Source organism: Prionailurus bengalensis, chromosome B2 (assembly GCF_016509475.1).
Source record: "Prionailurus bengalensis isolate Pbe53 chromosome B2, Fcat_Pben_1.1_paternal_pri, whole genome shotgun sequence".
Taxonomy (NCBI): domain Eukaryota; kingdom Metazoa; phylum Chordata; class Mammalia; order Carnivora; family Felidae; genus Prionailurus; species Prionailurus bengalensis.
The window spans coordinates 150,458,940-150,478,448 of record NC_057349.1 but is presented as its reverse complement, the minus strand read 5'-3'; the positions used below and the strand labels follow the sequence as shown (position 1 = coordinate 150,478,448).

Genomic DNA, 19,509 nt, shown 5'->3' with positions numbered 1-19,509 from the left:
GAAGGAATCGCGAGATCGTAGCTGACCCGAGATGGAGTCGTTTGGTCCGTTAAACCTTCCTTTTCTGTAACGTGGAGACTGTTCCCATACATTTGGGAAACGTTCTGCTAAAACGTCAACACTAAATTGAATTACGGTATTTTATTACGTGGAACGCAGGTAGAGTTACGCACGATAGTCAAAGATGGGTCCATTTCACTCAGCGATGAGAGCGCAAAGAATTAATTAATATAAATCTGTTCTGCAGGCACTGAAGCCGTGCGTGGGCCGGAAAAAGAAACCTCTAAGGGCAGACTAATCGTGTTTGCAGATGGCATTCTTGTTGTTGTAATAAGGATCTTTTTTTTTTTTTTCCTTCTGACTTTCACCCAGGTCACACTGTTTATAACAAAAGGTGAACAATACTCCCAACCGGACGATGGTATAAAAATACACCCCCACACTCTCACCCTGGGCAGGTGCCAGCGTGCTGCCTCCAGGGCCGCGGTTCCCACTTCTCTTCCCAGACGCCCCGGCCGTTCCACAGGCGCTGCGTCCACGGGATGGCAGCGACACTCGCCCTGTTTAGCCTGACCTGGACAAAGCACTTCTCTACCCTTTGACGTTAAAATAAACAAGAGGACGACTCTGACTCTGGCATACAGAGCGGCCGACAGCAGTTCTCACGGCCCGTCTCACGGCCACACGGTGTTCTTCCCTCCTGTCTCTGCTCAGGAGCCCAGTCCGGGCGCCCTTGGGTGCGGAAGTCCTCGCTCTACCCAGCAGGTAGTGGGGCAGAGGGCGGGACCCCCAGCCGAAGACCCTCACAGCAGGTTATGAACGCAGTGACGCTTCTGCAACCTCGCGAAGAAGTCCAGATCCGCAGGCTGTAACGGAAAACCTGCATCTCCTAACTGAGAAGCTTTGCTTCGTGAAAAGACGGTTTCTTGAGCAGATCTATTTTCGGGGCGCCTGGGTGGCTCAGTTGGCCGAGTGCATGACTCTTGATTTTGGCTCAGGTCACGGTCCCCAGGGTCATGATGATGAGATCTGAAGTGGGTTTCATGAGCGAATGGCTAAGAAGGAAGGCGTGAGACGTTTTTTGGTGCAAAAAGGCGATTTTATTATAGCACGGGGACGGGACCCGTGGGCAGGCAGACCGGCACTGGGGTCATGAGGAGTGACTGACGACGTACTTCCTAGCTTGTGGTGCGAGGGGGAAGGGGATATAGGGGCGGAAGGTGGCTTCCAGAACCGTGAGGGGCTGGCTGCTGTGCAGATAAGGTTACTGTTCGCCTTTAACGAAACGTGAGCACCAAGGCAGCGTGAGTTCCTTGAGGACGGTCACGCTCCGTGTGCTTCACGTGTCAGCGGGCTGCGAGCCGTAAGGAGATTGCATTTCAGCCACATTTCTCTTGCCTTTGATTCCGTCATCAGTGGGATCGGGCCCCGCATCGGGCTCTGCACTGAGGGTCGAGCCTGCTTAAGGTTTTCTCCCCTCCCTTTGCCCCTCCCCCCAATAAATGAACAGGAACAAAAGGAAAAAGGTGGACCTATTGGGACCGGCATATCATCCACCATTTCACCAGAACACAAGTGAACGCGGCCGCGGAGCGGGGGCTCCTACCTGAATCACCGGGCGGAGCCGGAGCAGGGCCGCGTGGGGGCTTCTCGGCAGCCGGGCCCGCGGGCCGCACAGGGAGCACAGCCCTGCAGACGCACTTCCGCTCTGTCCAGCCGCTCCTTGGTACTGGTGTGTGGAAAACACAAAAAGGGATTCAGCGTCTCAGCACGCCGGAGTGGATGCGTTTTCTCCGAGGGGAGGACGCTCACGGCTTGCCGGCCGCGCCCCACGCGCTAGCACGGGCACAGCCCTTGCCGCAGAGGGAACCCACCCCGAGCGGCCACGCAGGTGGACCGCGTGGGGACCGGGCACAGGGCGGCCGAGCTGAGAGAGTGAGGGGACCATCACAGGGGACGGAGAGGATGAGTCAGGACCCACTCGGGGACACAGCCGGGACAGCCTGGCTTGGCTGGGAGATGACGCGGCGGGGGGGGTGGGGGGTGGAGAGGACAAGACAGGGCGTGCCCCGTGGTTGTGGCCGGGGCAGGGTGGCTGGGGAGGAGCGGCACTGGGGCCTGAGCCGGAGGTGACACGATCGGGAGTTTGCTGCGTCTCCCATGGCACCTGCTGGAGTGCTTCTGCGTCCCACCGAGTCCCTGCAGCCAGGAGACACTGTGGGCGGCCTGCCCCCCAGGGCCTCAGCCAGGCCTCCCAGGCGCAGAAAATGGACGGCCAGGCTGGCGAGAATGCGCAGAACTGCATCACCTACATAACGGGTACATTTGTCCCGTGTGCAAACCCGAAGATGCACAGCTCGGAAGCCACGGGACGCAGGGATAAGGGTCCCTTTGTTCCAGGAGCTCGCTGCTCTGTTTGGGAGGAGCACAGGGGAGGAAGCAGGACACGCGGGTCGCCGATGCAGGTCCCCGCAGCGAGGAGGAGGCCCAGGGGGCTTCTGGGGTGGATGCGGGGCTCGGGGGCCTCTGTCCTAGACTGGGGACGGCGCAGAGAGCGGGCGGGACACTGTCCGCCAGAGGAGGAAGTAGTGGGAGCACCAGCTGCTTCGAGGAGGCCTGTGCCACGACTGGCCAGGCATGCGATGGCGCCCCTGAGGACCCGCACCGCCGAGCATCATCGAGCATCCAGGGTCAGGGGTCCCAGGGGTCAGGAGGGTGGGGCCCCACCCTGAGCGGAGGGTGTGCTGAGCCAGGCGCCCCTGCGGGCAGAGCAGGGGAAGCCGCCGTGTGCAGGGGGCAGGGGGCAGGGGGCAGGGGGCAGGGGGCAGCGGGCGGGTGCACCTGCCGGGCACCAGGAGATCCTCTGCGAGTGCTGGGACAGCGGGCACGTGGGGAGAGCTTTTCCGCTGACTGGGGGTTCAGATGGCAGGGCAGCGCGGAGACCCCGGCAGAGACCGCACTGGGTGGTAAATCACACTCCTGTAAGCACCCCAGCCTCCGGCAGCGCAGTGCCCACGGGAAGGCGCACGGCGCGATGCACGGAGCGTGGCGCTCAAAGGTGGCGGACTCGACAGGCCCCCGGAGCCAGAGACCCGGGTGCATGCAAGAGGGGGCTGGAATCCCGGAGCAAGGTCTGCAGACGTGGTAGCGAGTGAGGAGAGGTCCTAAGATTGCTGCCGGCAGGAGAGCCAGGAGACCAGGCCCGGGGGCGGGGCGGGGACAGAGAGCCAGCCGGCTGTGGGCCAGAGGCGCCTGGGCCTGCGGGTTCAGATGGGACCTGGCCGGGGGCCACCGAGAGGAGCAGGGGGCCCAGCGGAGACGCAGCCACCCCCTGGGACGGGTCGCTCCTGGGGGCGTCCGCTCCAGGCTGAGCTTCAGGGAGGGCTCCCCGGGAGGGAATCGGCCGTCCCTGAGCTAGAGCTCCTGGATCAGCGTGCATCGGCCTCAGTGCACAACCTAGTGACTCGGGGTGTGCATACACGCAGGGACAAAACACGCCTCGTTTAGGTCCGTCACCACACAGACTCAGGCTCGCAGAATGTCTACGGTTCGTAAGGGAGAACCAGACTCGGGAGAGAAACAGGAGGCCGTTGTCACGGCCACAATTAGCAGGACCCCCCAACACGAGAAGCTGCCGGGGACGGCCCTGAAACCAGCTCTGCCCGAACTTCCGCAGGGACGGGTCCGGGCACCGAACTATCCCCGAAGGAGAAACAGATTCCAGTGTCGCTCAGGTTTCTGTGCGAACGTCGGCTGCTAGCCCGGCGGAGGCCGCCGGTGGCCTGCTGCCATTCAGTGCCCCCTCCTGTACGATTACACCCCCATTTACCAACGTCCCACCGAAAGCAACGTTTCCCTGGGTCTCTGGCAGGTAGGATGTCCACGTGACCCAGCACAAGTCACTGGGTAGGATTTCTGAGCAACGACTTAAAGACAGACGGACGGACAGACGTGGCGGACGTGTTGGGTGTGTTCCCTCGTCTGCCTGACTCCTCCTTCCCAGCGTCTGACCTTGGCTGGGACAGCTGGAGCCCCAGCAGCCACCGTGGAAGCAGGAGACACCGGCTGCTCTCGGCAGCACACAGCCCCCTTTGTCCAGGACACGGACGCTGGGTGCTGGCAGAGGAGGACAGCGGGACCACAGGCATACTTGTGGATGCCACCAGCACCTGGCCCCGGACAGCCCTGCCCCCCGTCCTCTCTTCCTGCCGTACCCAGCAAAACGCAATCCCTGAGCGAATCGCCCAATGAACAGCGGTGTTGGGCCCTCCTGGTTCTGGCTGATTGATCTTCCAACGACTCCCTTCGCTTGAACTTCCACTAAGATCTTTCTCTGTTGCCAAACACAACTCTACCGGCGTGTGACTGTTCTAATGATTCTTCTACAGCACATCATGCAGGCAACCCTGCCGTCAGCTGGGCAGAGGCTGGCAGTCTCTGTGCCCCGGCGGGGAGCCCGCCCTGCAGATCCCCGGTTCTGAACGCCGTGCCCGTCAAACTTTGCCTCGGTGTCCTTCCCTCACAGAGATGAGCTCCAGAGAAACACGACGCGCACGTTCAAGGCACTGCTCTCCGCACACAGTTACCGAGGCACTGATTCCGCCTCTGGTGACAGAAAGGAAGTAGGACAAACCAGGTGGCGGCTTTAATTTGGCCCATTTGCTCAGTGGGGCCTCAGGGAGCCGCAGATCGGGTCCACTCACTACCTGCGAAGCAAGGAAACGTTCGGTCAAAGATATCCATGCGGAAGTGGAGGGGACGAGAGTTCTGTCAGCGTTCAAGGTCATTCCATCCCGTCCTTCCGTGAATGCCGGAGGTGCGGTCTGTGTGTGCCTCTGGGGGGAGGGACCTCTGCGCGTCGTCGTGGGTCCGTGCCGTCACGGCGCCATTCTGGGCCTGCACCGTGTGTTGTCGAAGCCGGCGTCTTCCCCCGACTCCAAACTGCGAGCATGAGTGTGTTCTTTCCGCCCAAGCTTTAGGCTGGGACGCCCGTGACCCTGCACCAAGCACGCCCGTCTCCTCCCCCAGGAGCAGCACGGACGCCCTAGCGACCACAGAGGTGGCGCTAGCGGGCCACAGAGGTGGCGGCTGGGAAGGGCCACTACTTAGGCTGGAGAGTCCGTTACTTGTGGACGGGAAACATTCAGAAGTGTGAACAAGTGAGGCAGAGAATCTGCAAAGCAGGGAAGCTCAGGGAGCCCGTTCGTCAGCGTCAGCGGGATTATGAAGACGTCGCAGAACAGGTGCCCACGGCGGATGCTGCATTAAATGCGACGGGGGCCGGGCGCACGTGGGCAGACACATGTCTCCCAACTGCAGACGGCTGGGAGAGCAGGGGCTCTGGGGGCTACCTGCTTCCATCCCTTGAAACCGAAGCAAAGTAAAGGCCCTAGACGCAGAAGGCTCAGATCCTCCGGAAGAAAAGTGAGGCACAGTCAATACCGAAGCCTGTATTCTAAAGTCCCTGGCACTGACGGTGAGCACCACGGTGATCCAGAGGAGCATGACGTAGAGTCACTGAGCGCTTGGTACCGGGAGGCGGGCTGACCGGCTTCCGGGGCTGGTCTGGTTTTGGAGAAACAGGTGGAAGCCGCGAGCCTCCAGGGAGATTGGGGGGTAACATGGGAGAAGCACAAGCATCCGGCACGAGGGATGGGATCCGACGCACGTGGGGCGAGGGAGACGCCGAAAACAGGAGCCGTGAGCAGCCACTGTCTGCGCAGGGACTTGGCAATCCAACAGAAGACGGCTCCCGGCAGGGTCCCGTGTGCACCTGACTCACCACACGGACCCACGCTGCCCGCTGTCATCCCAGTCACCCCGTCACCTGCAGGTGAGCCAGCGGGACGTGGGGGCCGCAGAAATGAAGATTCTCTGTTTCGTCATCATCAGAAATGACAAAGAGGGACTGAAGCACACAAATGCCAGAAAAAGTCGTCAGGTTTATATAACTGACATTCTGTGCCCAACAATCGTAAATGTAAAAAAAAAAAAAAAAAAAAAGTTAATTTCACCCAAACGGTGCTTGGAGAATCCCTTAGTGCTTTGCGGCGACCCTCGCCAACAGAAGCTGGTGAACCTCTGCGACCCCACCTGCTCCGTGCTCCGGCTTCGCGGCCTCCACTCGGGGCTGGAAGTTTCTCTAGAGCTCCAGCCGCTGCGGCCACAGGGAGCTCCTGCAGCAGAAGAGGGCACAGGTGTTGCCCGCGGATACTGGCCTCACCCGCCTTGTGCGGGCACGTCCCCGGACCCGGGGGGCCATGGTGGGACGCAGGGGAGACGTGGCTCCTCGGGGCGCAGGCTCAGACAGGCTGCTCGCTGCCGTGACCGTTCACGCGCACAGGCGTGGCTGGCACGTGAACAAAGAAACCAGTCCTTCATTCAAGAGGCAGCAGGAGCAGCCGTAAACGAAGGCACAATTTAGTGCGACTCATTTCTGTCCAGGGAAACTTGACGGGGTTGTTCAAGGAGTGTCAAGGGCCTGGAGACCTGATTCTGCCCGAGCCTCCGGGGAGAATTCTGAAGGGGTCGGAATTCACAGATGAGGACCTCGCAAGTGCGTTAGTTTTCTAAACTTGCCTCTGTGACAGATCGCCGCCAACCGGGAGACTGAAGACAACAGAAACGCGTCCTCTCTCGGTCCCGGAGGCCAGAATCCCGGGGAGCACGGCCACATTCCGGCAGAGGCTCTGGGGCGTGGTCCTCCCACCTCTCCTGCGGCCGCCCCGGGGGGGCCTGGCTGTGTCACCCCAGTCCTCACGGCCAGCGTCTGCAAACGTCCCCGCTCCTCCTCACGGGTCTCCTCCCCCTACAAGGACGGGGATGGCACACGGGGCCCACCAGGGTCTCCCAAAGGCTGCAGCGGTGCACTGGGCGAGAACAGTGTGGACAGAGACCCCCGAACGCTCGCCACTGTTCTCCTTCCCTTCTGGAAGCAAACCAGCAGGAACAGTGGGCAGAGGCATCTTTGAGGGACGGTTCTTCCTTTCGGTGCGGTACGCAGTCTGGGCTGAGTCACGTGGGCGTCCATCCCAGGATGGCAGCGCCGGTCCAGGAGGCGGCAGGATGGGCGATGGGGTCAAGCGGCACCGCGGGCTTCGGGGCGCACGGTGTCACGGTGCTGGGCAGCCACTCTTTACTGAACACAACTGCACACGCAAACCGGGTGAAGTTACCTCCTGGAAGTCGCACCTCAGTGAGGCTGTTTGGAAAATCACACGCACCATGGACTTACTCCTCACTACACGCGCGAGAGCACGGGGAGAGACGGGAGTGGAACCTCGTGTGGTCATGGGGGGGACAGTCCCACCGGCTCAGCCAACGGGAGGGAAGGCCCGGACGGCGGCCCTGAGCCCCTGGCACTGCGGACGCGGGCCTGTGTTACCTGCGCCAGCCTCAGGTGGAGAACTGCATTTTCTGTTTCCAGATCAACTATCCTCTCTTCTTTGGCCTAAAACCGAGGACCGAAACAGGACATTATCAGTTTAAATGACACTCATCAGTAAGCACTTCCATCCTGAGAACACTCTGGGGAAGGAAGCCAGCGGCTGCCTCAGTGAAGCACTGTGGGGGGAGGTCGGCTGGAGTGGGGGCCCGCACCCCGTGTCTACGACCCTCATTCCAAGTGTGGTCCCCAGAAGCCAGGGGCTTGCTGGGGGCACCGAATCCTGCATTAGGGCACATGCATCATACCTCAAACTGCTGAAAAGCCCCCCCTAAATCCATCAGAATCTACATTTAACAAGAGCTCAGGTGACCTATATGCACATTCAGATCTGGAGGGCACCTCTGTAAGGCTTCTGCTCACCAAAATCGGCTTCTCTTTCAATTTTTTTTTTTTTTCCCAGTAGGCTCCATGCCCAACGCGGGGCTTGAACTTGAACTCACGACCCTGAGATCAAGAGTCACACGTTCTACCCGCTGAGCCAGCCAGGTGCCCCTCTTTCCTTTTACTAATTCATTTATTTAAAAGATATCTGTTAGAAGTCTGTCACATGCCAGGCACATGTCGGGGTGCCATGGATACAGCAGTGAACCCATCGGGCGTGGGGCTCCCATCCTAGTGTGTAAGGGCCAGTGTGTGGCTGGGGGGGGGGGTGGGCAGCAGCCCCGTCACAGCTAAAACAGCGACGGGGGTTCAGAGAGGGGGAGGAGGGCCAGCGAGGAAACCCAGGGCCAAGGGGAAAGTCTGAGCAAAGGCCCTCAGGCGGGAATGAGTTTGGTAAGTTAAGGGGCAGAGGGACAGGGAGGGGAGGATGAGGGGGGCAGGGAGGGCGTGGTCTGGGAGGAGGGATGGCAGGGAAGAGGCTGGGTTTTGCCTGCAGGGTTTCAGGCAGAGAAGTTTAAATACTAGCTGTTTACACTGAATGCTGGGAAAGCCAGCAGCTGGAGGCCTTGGTGGTCAGGAAAGCGAGGGGTCCGGGAAGGCAGCTCACGTGCCACGGTCCCGTCTGTGGGGGGTCCCTCCCCATGCCCCATGACTCGCAGCCCACAGAGAACTGTGACCAGTTTAGGACAAGCTCTTTGTGACGGGTTATGAAACCGGAAACCCGGGCGTCGTCTAGACCTTCTGTTACCAGGCTCAGTTGATTTTACCTCTTGAAGAAAACCTATGGAGTGTTTCCACGAAAGTCACTCGATTCTAAGATGCCACCCCGACTAGCTTTATGGAGATGTAATTCCCTTAAACGCGAGCAACCCGCCTGACATGCACAAGTCCGCGGCGTTTAGTGCACTCACATTGTGCCACGTCGCCAAAATTACGTCACAGTATATCCACTACCCCCAAAGAAACCCCATCCCCCCCCATGTACCCCAATCCAGCTCTAGGAAAGCATGAATCTACTTTCTGTCTCTACAGATTTGCCAACTCTGGACATTTTGTATCAACGGAATCATATGATATGCAGTCCCTCGTGACCGGCTTCTTTCCCTGGTCATCACGCTCTCAAGGCTGAACCATGTTGCGGCATCAGAATTTCATTTTTTTTATTGCCTGACAATATTAGATCGTGAAGCTAGACCACATTTATTTACCCATTCATCACTTGAAGGACATTTGGGTTGTTTCCACTTTCTGGGTGTTAGAAATAGTGCTGCTGTGACATTCCTAAACGAGTGTTTTGTGCGGACACGTGGTTCCCCTTCACGGTTCCCCTTCACTTGAGCACATGCCTAGGACCGGAACCGGTTGGCGTGTTGAGGAACTTCCAGACTGTCTTCCCTGCACGGTCCCACCAGCAGTATATGAGAATTCCATTTTCCACACCCTCGAGATACTTCCATCTGTCTCTTTGATTACAGCCACCGGGGCGTATCATTGCCACTTGATCTGCATTGCCCTGATCGCCAATGATGTTGACTATCATTTTCAGGGTTCAAGTCTTGCAATTCTTGGGTTAAATTTCTCCCAAAGCATTTTATCATCTTTGACTATCTTGTAAGTGGAACGGTTTTCTTAATTTCATTTTTGTCTTTTCATTGCTATGAAATAGAAACACAACAGACTTTGCACATGGACCTCATATCCTCCAATCTTGCTGAAATCACTCACTAGTGCCAGGAGCGTTGTTTTTTTGGTGGATTCCTTAAGATTTTCTATATACGAGATCATGTCATCTGCAGACAGAAACAGTCTTATTTCCTCCTTTCTGGTACAGACCCCTTTTCCTTTCGTTGTCTTGCCTGAATACCCTGACTAGCACCTCCGGGGAGACGGTGAACAGATGTGAAAGGACACGTTTGTCTTGCTCCTCTCATGTTACGTGTGTCAGCAGGGGGGTTTCGGGGACATCCTTTATCAGGTTGAGGAGCCAGCTGAGTGTTTTTATCACGAAGTGAAGTAATATTTTGTCAAAAGCGTGTTTTTGGACCTATCGAAATGATCGTGGGGTTTGTCCTTCATTCTGTTGATTCGATCTGTGACGTTAACCGACCTTGGAACGCTAGGCCATTCCTGGGATGATTCCCACTTGGTCAGGGTGTATGTCCTTTTCATGTACCACCGGATTCAGTTTGCCGGTATTTTTTGAAGAGGTTTACATCTGCATCCATAAGAGGCATTGCTCTGCAGTTTTCTTGTGACGTCTGCATGGGTTTTGACATCAGGTAAGCATTGGCGCCATGGAAATGTTCCCTCCTTTCTATTTTTCCAAAGAGTTCATGGAGGACTGGTGTTCATTTCTCTTCACACGTTTGGTACAATTCCCCAGGGAAACCATCTGGGCCCGGGCTTTACTTTGTGAGATTTCGGATTCCTAATTTAACCTCAGCATGCGTTACAGTTGTGCTCACGTCCTCTAGTTCTTGAATCGGTTTCGGTGATCTGCGACTCTGGGAATTTGACCAACTCACCCTGGTTAAATCAGCAGTGCTGTCCACAGGATGTTCCTGACTTCCTTTTTATTTTTGTGAAGTCGGTAGCAATGTCTTGTCCTTAATTCTTGGTTTTGTTAATTTGAGTCTTCTTTTCACTCAAACTAAGGGTTTGTTAATTTTGTTCATCTTTGCAAACAGCCAGCTTCTGGTTCTGTTGACTTTCCCTATAGTTTGCCATGCTCTATTTCAGTTGTTTCTGCTCTGGTCTTTATTGTGGCTTTCTTCTGTTGGTGCTCGGTGTTGCTTCCTCTGCTTTATCCCGTGTCCTGAGGTGTTGTTTAGGTAATTGATTGAAGAGCTAGCTTCTTGTTTAGTGTAGGTGTTTGTGTCCACGACTATTCCTCAAAGTGCTGCCTTGGCTGCATCCCACAAACTTTGCTGGGTGGTACCCTCATCTTCATTCCTCTCAAAATGTTCCCTGACCTCATTTGTGATTTCTTCTTTGATCTACTATAATTTAAAAGTATCTTATTCAATTTTCCCATACTTGTGAATTTCCTAAATTTATTTTTGTTATTAATTTCTAACTTCCCTCTATGTAACCGGAAAACATACCGTCTATGATCTTTATCCTTTTACGTGTACTCAGGCTTCCTCTGTGGCCCAGTACATTGTCTAACCCAGAGGGCCTGTGCCACGTGCACTTGAGAAGGTCATGTGTCCTCCTGCTGTGTGGGCAGGGTGTTCTGTGGACGTCTGCCTGATTGACTTGGTTCAGTAGTGTCGTTCAAGTTGTCTGTCTCCTGGCCGGTCCCCTGTCCTGTTTGTTCATTACTGAAAGGGGAGGGTTGACGTCTGCAGCCATTATTTCTGAATTGCTGATTTGTGTCCTCAATTCTGTCAATTTGAGGGCCATGTTGTTAGGTGCACGTATACTTTTCCTATCTTTCTGATGGAGTTACACTTCTGTCATTATCAAATGTTCCTCTTTATTCGTAGTGACATTCATGTCATCTTAAAGTCTATTTTGTCTAATATTAGTACAGTCACTCAGTCTTCTTGTAGCTAATGGTGGCATAATGTATCTTTTTCCATCCTTTTGCTTACAAGCTATTTGTATCTTTGAATGTAAAGCATGTCCCCTGTAGACAGACAGCATGTAGTTTGAACTCGCTTCTTATCCAGCCAGACAGTGCCTGCCTTTTGACTGATGTCTTGTCCACTCACATTTAAGGCTGCTGATGTAGGTTTGCACCCAACACTTCACTTGTTCATTTTCTATGTGCCTCACGTTTTGACTGTTCCTCTTTTACTGACTTTTGTCATAACTGGATATTTTCTAGCATAAAATGTTAATTTCTTCAATGACATTTTCCGTTAGTTTTTGAATAGTTTTCTTCGTGGTTTCTCAAAAGCTCACCCTATACTTTGAAACTGGAAGAGTCCGCCCCACGGGGACAGTCAGGGTCTGGCCAGGTGGGAGAGTGTACCTCACAGGGACAGTCAGGGCCTGGTGAGGTACAGAGACGCTCCTGCTATAGCTGAACTCCCCTGTTCCATCTGTTGGGTTGGTAGCATCACACGTCACATTCATACATGTGACAGTCCAGTGCTATCATTGCTGCTTTACGTAATCTCATGCTCATTAAAGAATCTGAGAAGAGAAGGGACAGGAGACTTGCAGGGTTTGTTGTGCTGGCCTTGTTCACCATGACGAACCACCAGGTTCACCTGGTCCTGTGGATTCAAACTACCATCTGGTGTCATTGCCCTATTCTCGCAAAACTTTGTCCCCATCCACCTCCTTTGTGCCACTTTTGTCAAACATATTACGTTTCTACAAGTTATAGTTGCAATGACACAATTACATGGCTGTAGTTTGATACAATTACTTATTTTAAATCAGTGAAGAAAACAAGAAAAACACACCTTTATCCTTTTATAACTACGTGACTGTCTTTGCTGGCATTCTTTGTGGATCTGTGTTTCTGGGGCAGGGGCAGGGACTTGCTTTCAGCCTGAGGAACCTCCTTCAATGTCTCTTAATCAGGCAAGCCTTCTAGCAACGAATTTTGTCTGACTTTGTTTATCTGGGAAAACTTTTATTTTGCCTTCATTTCTGAAAGACAGTTTTGCTGGATATAATATTCTTAGTTGACAGGATTTGTCTTTCAGCCCTTTGAGTGCATCACCCCACGGCCCCTGCTGCTGCTGAGAGTCTGCTTGTGGATTGACTTGATGAGTCATTCTTCCCTTCTTGGTCTTCTCTTTCGGTGTTTTCACTACGGTCCATGTGGGTGTGGATCTCTTCGTGGTCATCCTAATTGAAGTCCACGAAGCTGCTTCCACGTATGCCAAATTTCAACACATTTGGGGAGTTTGAGCAATTATTTCTTTGAATATTTCTTGTGCTTTCTCGCTCTCCTCTCCTGGTGCCCCTGTGACGTGTGTATGTTGGTGTGCCTACACGCTTTGCACCAACAGATTCCAATCACTTTCCTTCCTTCTGTTTTTCCCTCTGTTCTTAGGATTGCATAATTTCTACCAAGCTAAAAGTTTGCTGATTTTTTTTTCTTTTTTGTCCATTCAAATCTACTCTTTTTTTTTTCAACGTTTATTTATTTTTGGGACAGAGAGAGACAGAGCGTGAATGGGGGAGGGGCAGAGAGAGAGGGAGACACAGAATCGGAAACAGGCTCCAGGCTCTGAGCCATCAGCCCAGAGCCCGACGCGGGGCTCGAACTCACGGACCGCGAGATCGTGACCTGGTTGAAGTTGGACGCTTAACCGACTGCGCCACCCAGGCACCCCCATTCAAATCTACTCTTGACTCCTCTGGGGAGTGTCCTCATTTCAGCTACTTTCAACTCCAGGATTACAATTTTTTTTTTTAAGTATTTTCTATCATTTTATTGACATTTTTTATCTGATGAGAAATCATCATATTTTCCCTCACCTCTATAATGCGGTTTCGTTTAGTCCCTTGAGCATATTTATATGTTCACACAATGACTGCCTTGCTGTCTTATTAATGCCAACACCAGGCTTCCCAATGGCGGTTCTTGTTGTCCGTCCCCCCCCCCCCCCACGGATGAGCCTCACTTCCCTGTTTCTTTCATGTCTTATCATTTCTTTTTGTTGAAAACCAGACATTTTAGGAAATATATGGTAGAAACTTTAGATAGTGACGCCTTTCCCCCACCTGAAGGTTGTTTTTGTTGCTGTTTGTGTGCTTTGTTGAGTGACGCGGCTCAGTTTCTCTAGGGAAGTCTGTTTCCCCCTCAGCGGGAAGCCTTGGTGTCACTCCTAGAAGGACACAGCTTTGGACACGTACACGGCCGCGCGGCACCTGCACCGGAGACAGCAGTTTTGAAGCGGGGCTCCGTGTTAACCTCTCCCTGATCTCTCGATGGCTTTTCAACAATGGCCCGGGGCGTGACTTTCTCCACTGTCTGCTCCAATTAAACTGGGGCAGGGATACTTTGGGAAGCCCATTTGTGAGATCTGGCACAACCTCAGACTCTTCTTAGACTGGTGTGAACTAGGCGGCCTGTCAGCTTGCTGCTTGTTACGGGCTGTATTCCCCTTGAGTTCACGTGTCGGACTCCCAAGCCCAGGGCCTCAGAGTGTGACTGTATCTGGAGACAGAGCCCGTGAAGAGGCGATTGAGTTGAAATGAGGCCGTTGGCGTGGGCTCTAATCCAGTGTGACTGGGCGCCCAGAGAGGGCCCAGAGAGGGCCTGCAGGGGTACCCATGCACAGACGAAAGACCAAGTGATCACACCACAGAAGGCAGCCACACACAAGCCAAGGGGAGAGGCCTTAGGAGAAACCAGCACCAACACCTTGCTCTTGGACTCCCGGCCTCCAGAACCGTGGGGAGTCGACTGCTGTGGTTTGAACCACCTGGTGTGTGGTACTTTGTTATGGCGCCCAAGCCAACTGGTAAGTGCTCTTGATTAAGAAGATTCTTGCTTCTGAACCTCACCAGAGCGGTTCAGATGAAGTCAGTTCCTGTGGGAAGAGCTTCAGAGCTCTCTCTCATGGGCTGCCTCTCGCCCCGAGCGAAATCTCCAGAGATGAACATCAGCCCTCTGGGCACCGGGAGGCCTGTGGCCTCTGGGCTCCTGGCTTGCTCTCTCGCCATGAAACCTTTGTGCTGATGGAGCTGGGGAAGAGTGACTGGAGCCCCAGTGCCCCGGCCTCTGTTCTGGAGTAAGGCCTCCATGATAGGAGCGGAAGCTCCGTGGGAGGAGGGAGACCCCCAGCCTCCGCCACAGTCAGCCAGGAACTTAGCTTCCTCAACTGTCCAGTGGCAAGGGGTGTGTGAGGCAAGGGGCCGCAGACTTTTTCTGTGCTTACAGAGGTTTTTAGCAGGTTTCTCGAATAAACGTTGCTTCCTTTGGTGGATGCTGTTTGGGCAACTTCGGGGGGCGCTACACCATTTTGCCGTGACCCTCACCTGTTGGCTTGTTTTTCCGGAGTGGGTTCACAGTCCTGCCTGCGACTTCGAACTCAGCCCTCACAACTTCACGCTTGCCCTTGCGGGGTCACTCGCTACAAGGGACGTTTTGAGTGGCATTTTCAAAATATGGATCTAACTGCTCCCTCCCTCCCTTAAAATATCTTCGATAGCCCTTCGGGGCCCTCAAGATAAAGAACATCTCTAGTCCTGCTTCATGTTGCACGGGCGCCCCCCTCCCGCCTCAGCCCCAGCCAGCAGCCTCCCCCGGGCTCTGCCCAACGCCAGCCCCGCGGCCACACGCCACTGCGAGGCTGTTCCTCTTTGGGGACAGTTCTGTCCTTGACCCTCAACGCACTGCCAGATGGCGGCCTCCCATCTCAGGAGAACCCCGCTCCGCCTCCGCTCACAGGGAGACGGTCCTGGACCCCCACATCCGGCCAGGGTTGCATTACAAGCCCCTGTAGGACTGGGTGTGTCCCCTCCGCAGCGTCATCATGGGCCCACTTCGGTGGTTTACGTTTATTTTGTGATTATTTCCTCCTTTATCCCACCTATACTCCGAGAGCAGGGAACAGAAAGGTCAGGTGTGTGGTCGCTTAAGCACCGTACCCCCGAATTCAGCACGGTACGTAGTAGCCCCTCGACAAGTCACGGAGAGGGGCCTCAGGGGAGGGTGGGGCACGCGGGGGTCGGGGGCCGGGCTGGGGGACCGAGCGGGAGGGCAGACGAGGAAGGACCTCGCACCCTACACAGCAGAAGGTGGAAGACGGTGGGAGCCTCCGTCCCGGGCGGTCTTGGGGCGCCGCCACCCCAACTGTCCCTCGCTGGCCCCCGCCCCCAAGGCTCAGGGGCGGGAGGGGGTGGGGCTGCAGGCGGGGCCGCAGCTGCGCTCCAGGCACCTGCTCACCTGCACCTGCCGCTGCAGCTGCCAGGCCCGCTGCTCCCAGAAGCGCCTCCAGCGTCCGCCCGTCGCCGCCGGCATCGCCGGGCCCAGGCCTCAGCCCACCTGCTGCGCGTGCGCGGGCGTTTGCCTCCCCCCCCCCGTGGTTTCCATGGCGACGGGGTCACGGGACCTGGGGAGGGGCCAGGGAGGGGAGCGGCTACACTGCGAGACTATTTACTGGATACGGTGGGTGTTCCAGACCCCATGTAAATTACAGCCTCCCGCGGGTACACAGCCCTTCCTGCCGGTCCTGTAATTTTGCGTCCGCCCAACGAGTGTGGCTCCCTTCCCCACAGGAATGTCTGCGGGGAGAGGAGGGAGGGCCTGTGGAGCCCACTGGGAACAGGAGCCAGGGGACAGGCACAGGAAGAGGCCAGCGAAGAGGCCAGCGGGCGCCGTTCGGGCCCCGAACCGCTGCAGGGAGGCGGGGGGAGGGGCGGCAGCACCGGAGCAGGGGGAGCACCCCGGGGTGAAGCCGCGGCGCAGGGGCGGGCGCACCACCTGTGCTTGGACAGGGAGGCTCCCCTCCCCTTCTCCTCCGCAGCCCTGCCGCGGCCCGCCCTCCCGGCCCTCCCGGCCCTCCCCTGCCCTGCTCCCCGCGTGCACTGCTCCAGCCCTTCCCGCCCTCCCTGGCACTGCTCGGCAGGTGCACTGCTCCCGCCCTGCCCCGGGCCCACCCTCCTCCCCTCCTCCCCTCCTCCCCTCCTCCCCTCCTCCCCTCCTCCGCACTGCTCCCGCCCCGCCCCGCGCCCTGGGAGGGTGGCAGAGGACGGCTGCCTGGCGGGTCCAGTGGTCCCAGGCACAGTTGGTCTGTCCCTGCTTCTTGAAATACTAACTTGGTTCTCGGGCACTGGCCTCTTGTCCTCCGTGCAAGGGCACTTCTCGTCTTCTGTGCCAGTCTCGTCTCACAGCATTGAATGCCATCTGTACCCCGATGATGCCCCCATTCTGTGTCCAGCTTGCCCCCCTCCCTCGAGTTCCCGACCTGTATGTAGGCCACACTGCCTGCAGGCGCCACCCGGGGCGTCCCCACAATCCCCACCCCCTCCAGGCTCTGCCCGACTTCTAGTGCACCTGCACTCCTCGCCCACCGGGACCCACACCTTGCCATCCACTCCTCCCATCACCCCACATGCCACCACAGACAAGTCCTTCTGGGCTCACCATAGTGATGGCACCAGCCCCTTGGCCGGTCACCTACACGTAGTTGACACATCAGTCGGACGTTCCCTCCCCTCCGCTTCTCCATTAGGTAAAAACCAGGCGCTCAGGACGGCCTACGCACCTCTGCTCCTCCTCTGCCCCCTCCCTCCCCCTCCCTGCCCACTCGGCTGGAGGATCAGTGACCTCCTTGCTGTTCCTGGGGGGGGGGGGGGCAAGCATATTTCCACGCCACTGCCTCTGCCTCTCTGGCCCTCTGGATGCTCGTTCAGGGCTCGATCAAAACCATCTCATATGGACGGGACCCACGTCCTTCCCCTGGCACATGGCTCTTGGGATTGCTCACATGGAACAGTTATCTGGTGTCCCTGTCACCGGAGGAGATCCAGAGCTCCAAAGACAGCAGCCGCTGGGCCTACAGCAGCTACAACGTTTGGCACATTTAGGAACTCAGACCAATTATCTGTTGACTGAGTCGATGAATCAGAAAGAGCAGGCGATGACGATGACGTTGTGAATAAGCCGCATCCTCCTTCCACAGCACGTTGGTCAGAACAGGCTGCCTAGACCTGAGAAATTAGAGACAGACAGACCACTGAGTTGGGGCTCACAGCAGCAAACGTGCTGGTCAGATACGAGAACTCTCTTCACTCCTGGGGGCTGGTGAGGCCACCGGGGCCACCTGTCAGCACGCGTGTAATGTGCACACGTGCACCACGTATGATGTGTGTATGTGCCATGCACACGCGATACAGCGACCCTACTCTGAGTAGAAGCCGCACAGTGACAGGGAGACGACTCCGCCTCGGGTCCCAGACCCCACGATTCAGGAGAGACCCGGGCAGGAGGGACACAATGACAAAAGTGATATGGTGTGACAGGGAACGCAGAACTTGGCGAACGTGTCCCGACCTTGCTGACCGATACCACTCGGGACACCCTTCCACTGGGCTCCCTGCAGCCCTTGCCGAGGAGGGGGAGCCTCCCCCGCAGCCAGAATCTGGTCCCCATGCGGGGGTCTCCAGGGACGGTGCACCCCCGGGCCACACGGGGGCCTCTGCCCCAAATGCCAGTGGTGCCCAAGGAGAGCGTTTGAGCGCCGTCCAGGTCAGGCTCTTACCAGCAGCCCGATGGGGCCACTGATGGTCTCCCATCCGCTTCCCTGGCAGCCCGGCCGAGGGCCACCGTGTGCTCCGCCGGAGGCCACCAGAGGCCCATGGACGGCGCACCCCTGGGCAGAGGACACCGCCGGGGCTACCTAGGTCAGCGGCACGCGACGAGCCGGTGCCCCTCAGTGGCCGGAGCCCCGCGCTGAGGAGCCCCCTGTGCGTTTCTGCCACCGGCAGTCTCCTCGCCCTTCAGACTCCTCTGCTGCTGCTTGCAACCCACGATGCTTCTGTCACCAGCGGAGACGAACTCTTTCCAAGAGAGCATCCTGCATGAACTTGTGGCGGAAGCAGGCGGCACAGTGCGGTCTTCCTCGAGCCGTGACTTTTAGGACATTAAAGATGGTGGAACAACGAACCAACACATTCCAGATGACCGAGAGGAGAGGCAGGTGCATTTAAAGGCGTCACACGCTGCATCCGGAGTCCGAGTGTCTGGACCGGTGTCCACAGCTGCCGGAAGGATCTCAGGAACCCTGCAAGCAAACCTGGAACCCGGACGGCTGTCAGGGAGCCCAGACCCTGCACTCCTCTCTCCCTCCTGCCGGGAAATGCTGTTAGGACGAGTCTGTGTTCTCCTCAACTCAGACAAGCCGGCCTTCCATCCGGGGGCCTGTCCCCAGGGCAGAACCTGGGGAGGCAGGTCTATAGAGCTGTGCAGCTAACCCGCTGTCTTCCAGGTCTCCTGTTTGCTGTTGTTCGTGCTAACGTTTTATGTTATTCTTAACAATTCCAAGGTGAAGTTGGACCCGCTGTCCCCAGTTCAGACTTGGCCATCTGCCATCTCCGCAAAAGAACACAACACCAGGCTTAGACGAGCAGGAAAACCAAGGCTCAATCCAGCAAACGTGTGAAAGTATGATCTGAAAGTCACCGTTCCAGGTTGGTCGAAGCCGTTGGCACTGGCTTCCTGCCTCGCCTTTGGGCACCTCTGTGATCTACCCCGCACCCCCATGCCGTGCCTGTGCCCCGCAGCTGGGCCCCGCTGTCGACCAAGGGCCGTGCGCCCCTCAGCGCACACAGGACCTTCCTTCCTGTGCTTTCTCCACACGTGACCAAGCCACCCTTGGAGGCCTGCAGGAAAGGGGCACGAAGACTGCAAATCTTTCCACGTTTCAGACCTACCTCCTGCCACCCCCCGGCCCAGTGCCCCATCTCCCACCTGCCGTCTGCCTGCAGCAACCTCCCTGCCCTGGGGATCCTCCCGCGGGGACCAGTCCTTTCTCTCAAGAGGGCAAGTCCTCTTCTCCAAAGGTCCTCCACCACGAGCTAGACCGGGTCCTTCCGTCAAGGCCTCTAAGCGCCCTGTTCACCTTCTGTGGACAATTTGCGAACCGTGTCTGTCTTCCTGCAGCTGCTTTGGGATACTTGGAACCAGCGTCACAGTGACTGACACAGGGCAGGCACTCACGGATTGTATTTGTTCAATAAACTGTGTAAATCCCGCTTTGGAGGGG

At 56.6% G+C, this 19,509-nt stretch overlaps 1 protein-coding gene across 1 annotated transcript in view; it reads right to left on the bottom strand.

Moving 5' to 3' along the window:
- The window catches only part of KIF25 (kinesin family member 25), a 45,828-nt gene extending 30,046 nt beyond the window's left edge, over nt 1-15,782 (bottom strand). Inside the window, exons 1-3 of the mRNA XM_043592768.1 lie at nt 15,690-15,782; nt 7,385-7,450; nt 1,607-1,729 (exon numbers count right to left, since the gene is read on the bottom strand). Of these exons, the coding sequence (XP_043448703.1) occupies nt 1,607-1,729; nt 7,385-7,450; nt 15,690-15,764 (264 nt within the window). The 5' untranslated portion in view covers nt 15,765-15,782. The remainder of the gene's footprint in view (nt 1-1,606; nt 1,730-7,384; nt 7,451-15,689) is intronic.
- Nucleotides 15,783-19,509: the final 3,727 nt, after the last annotated feature.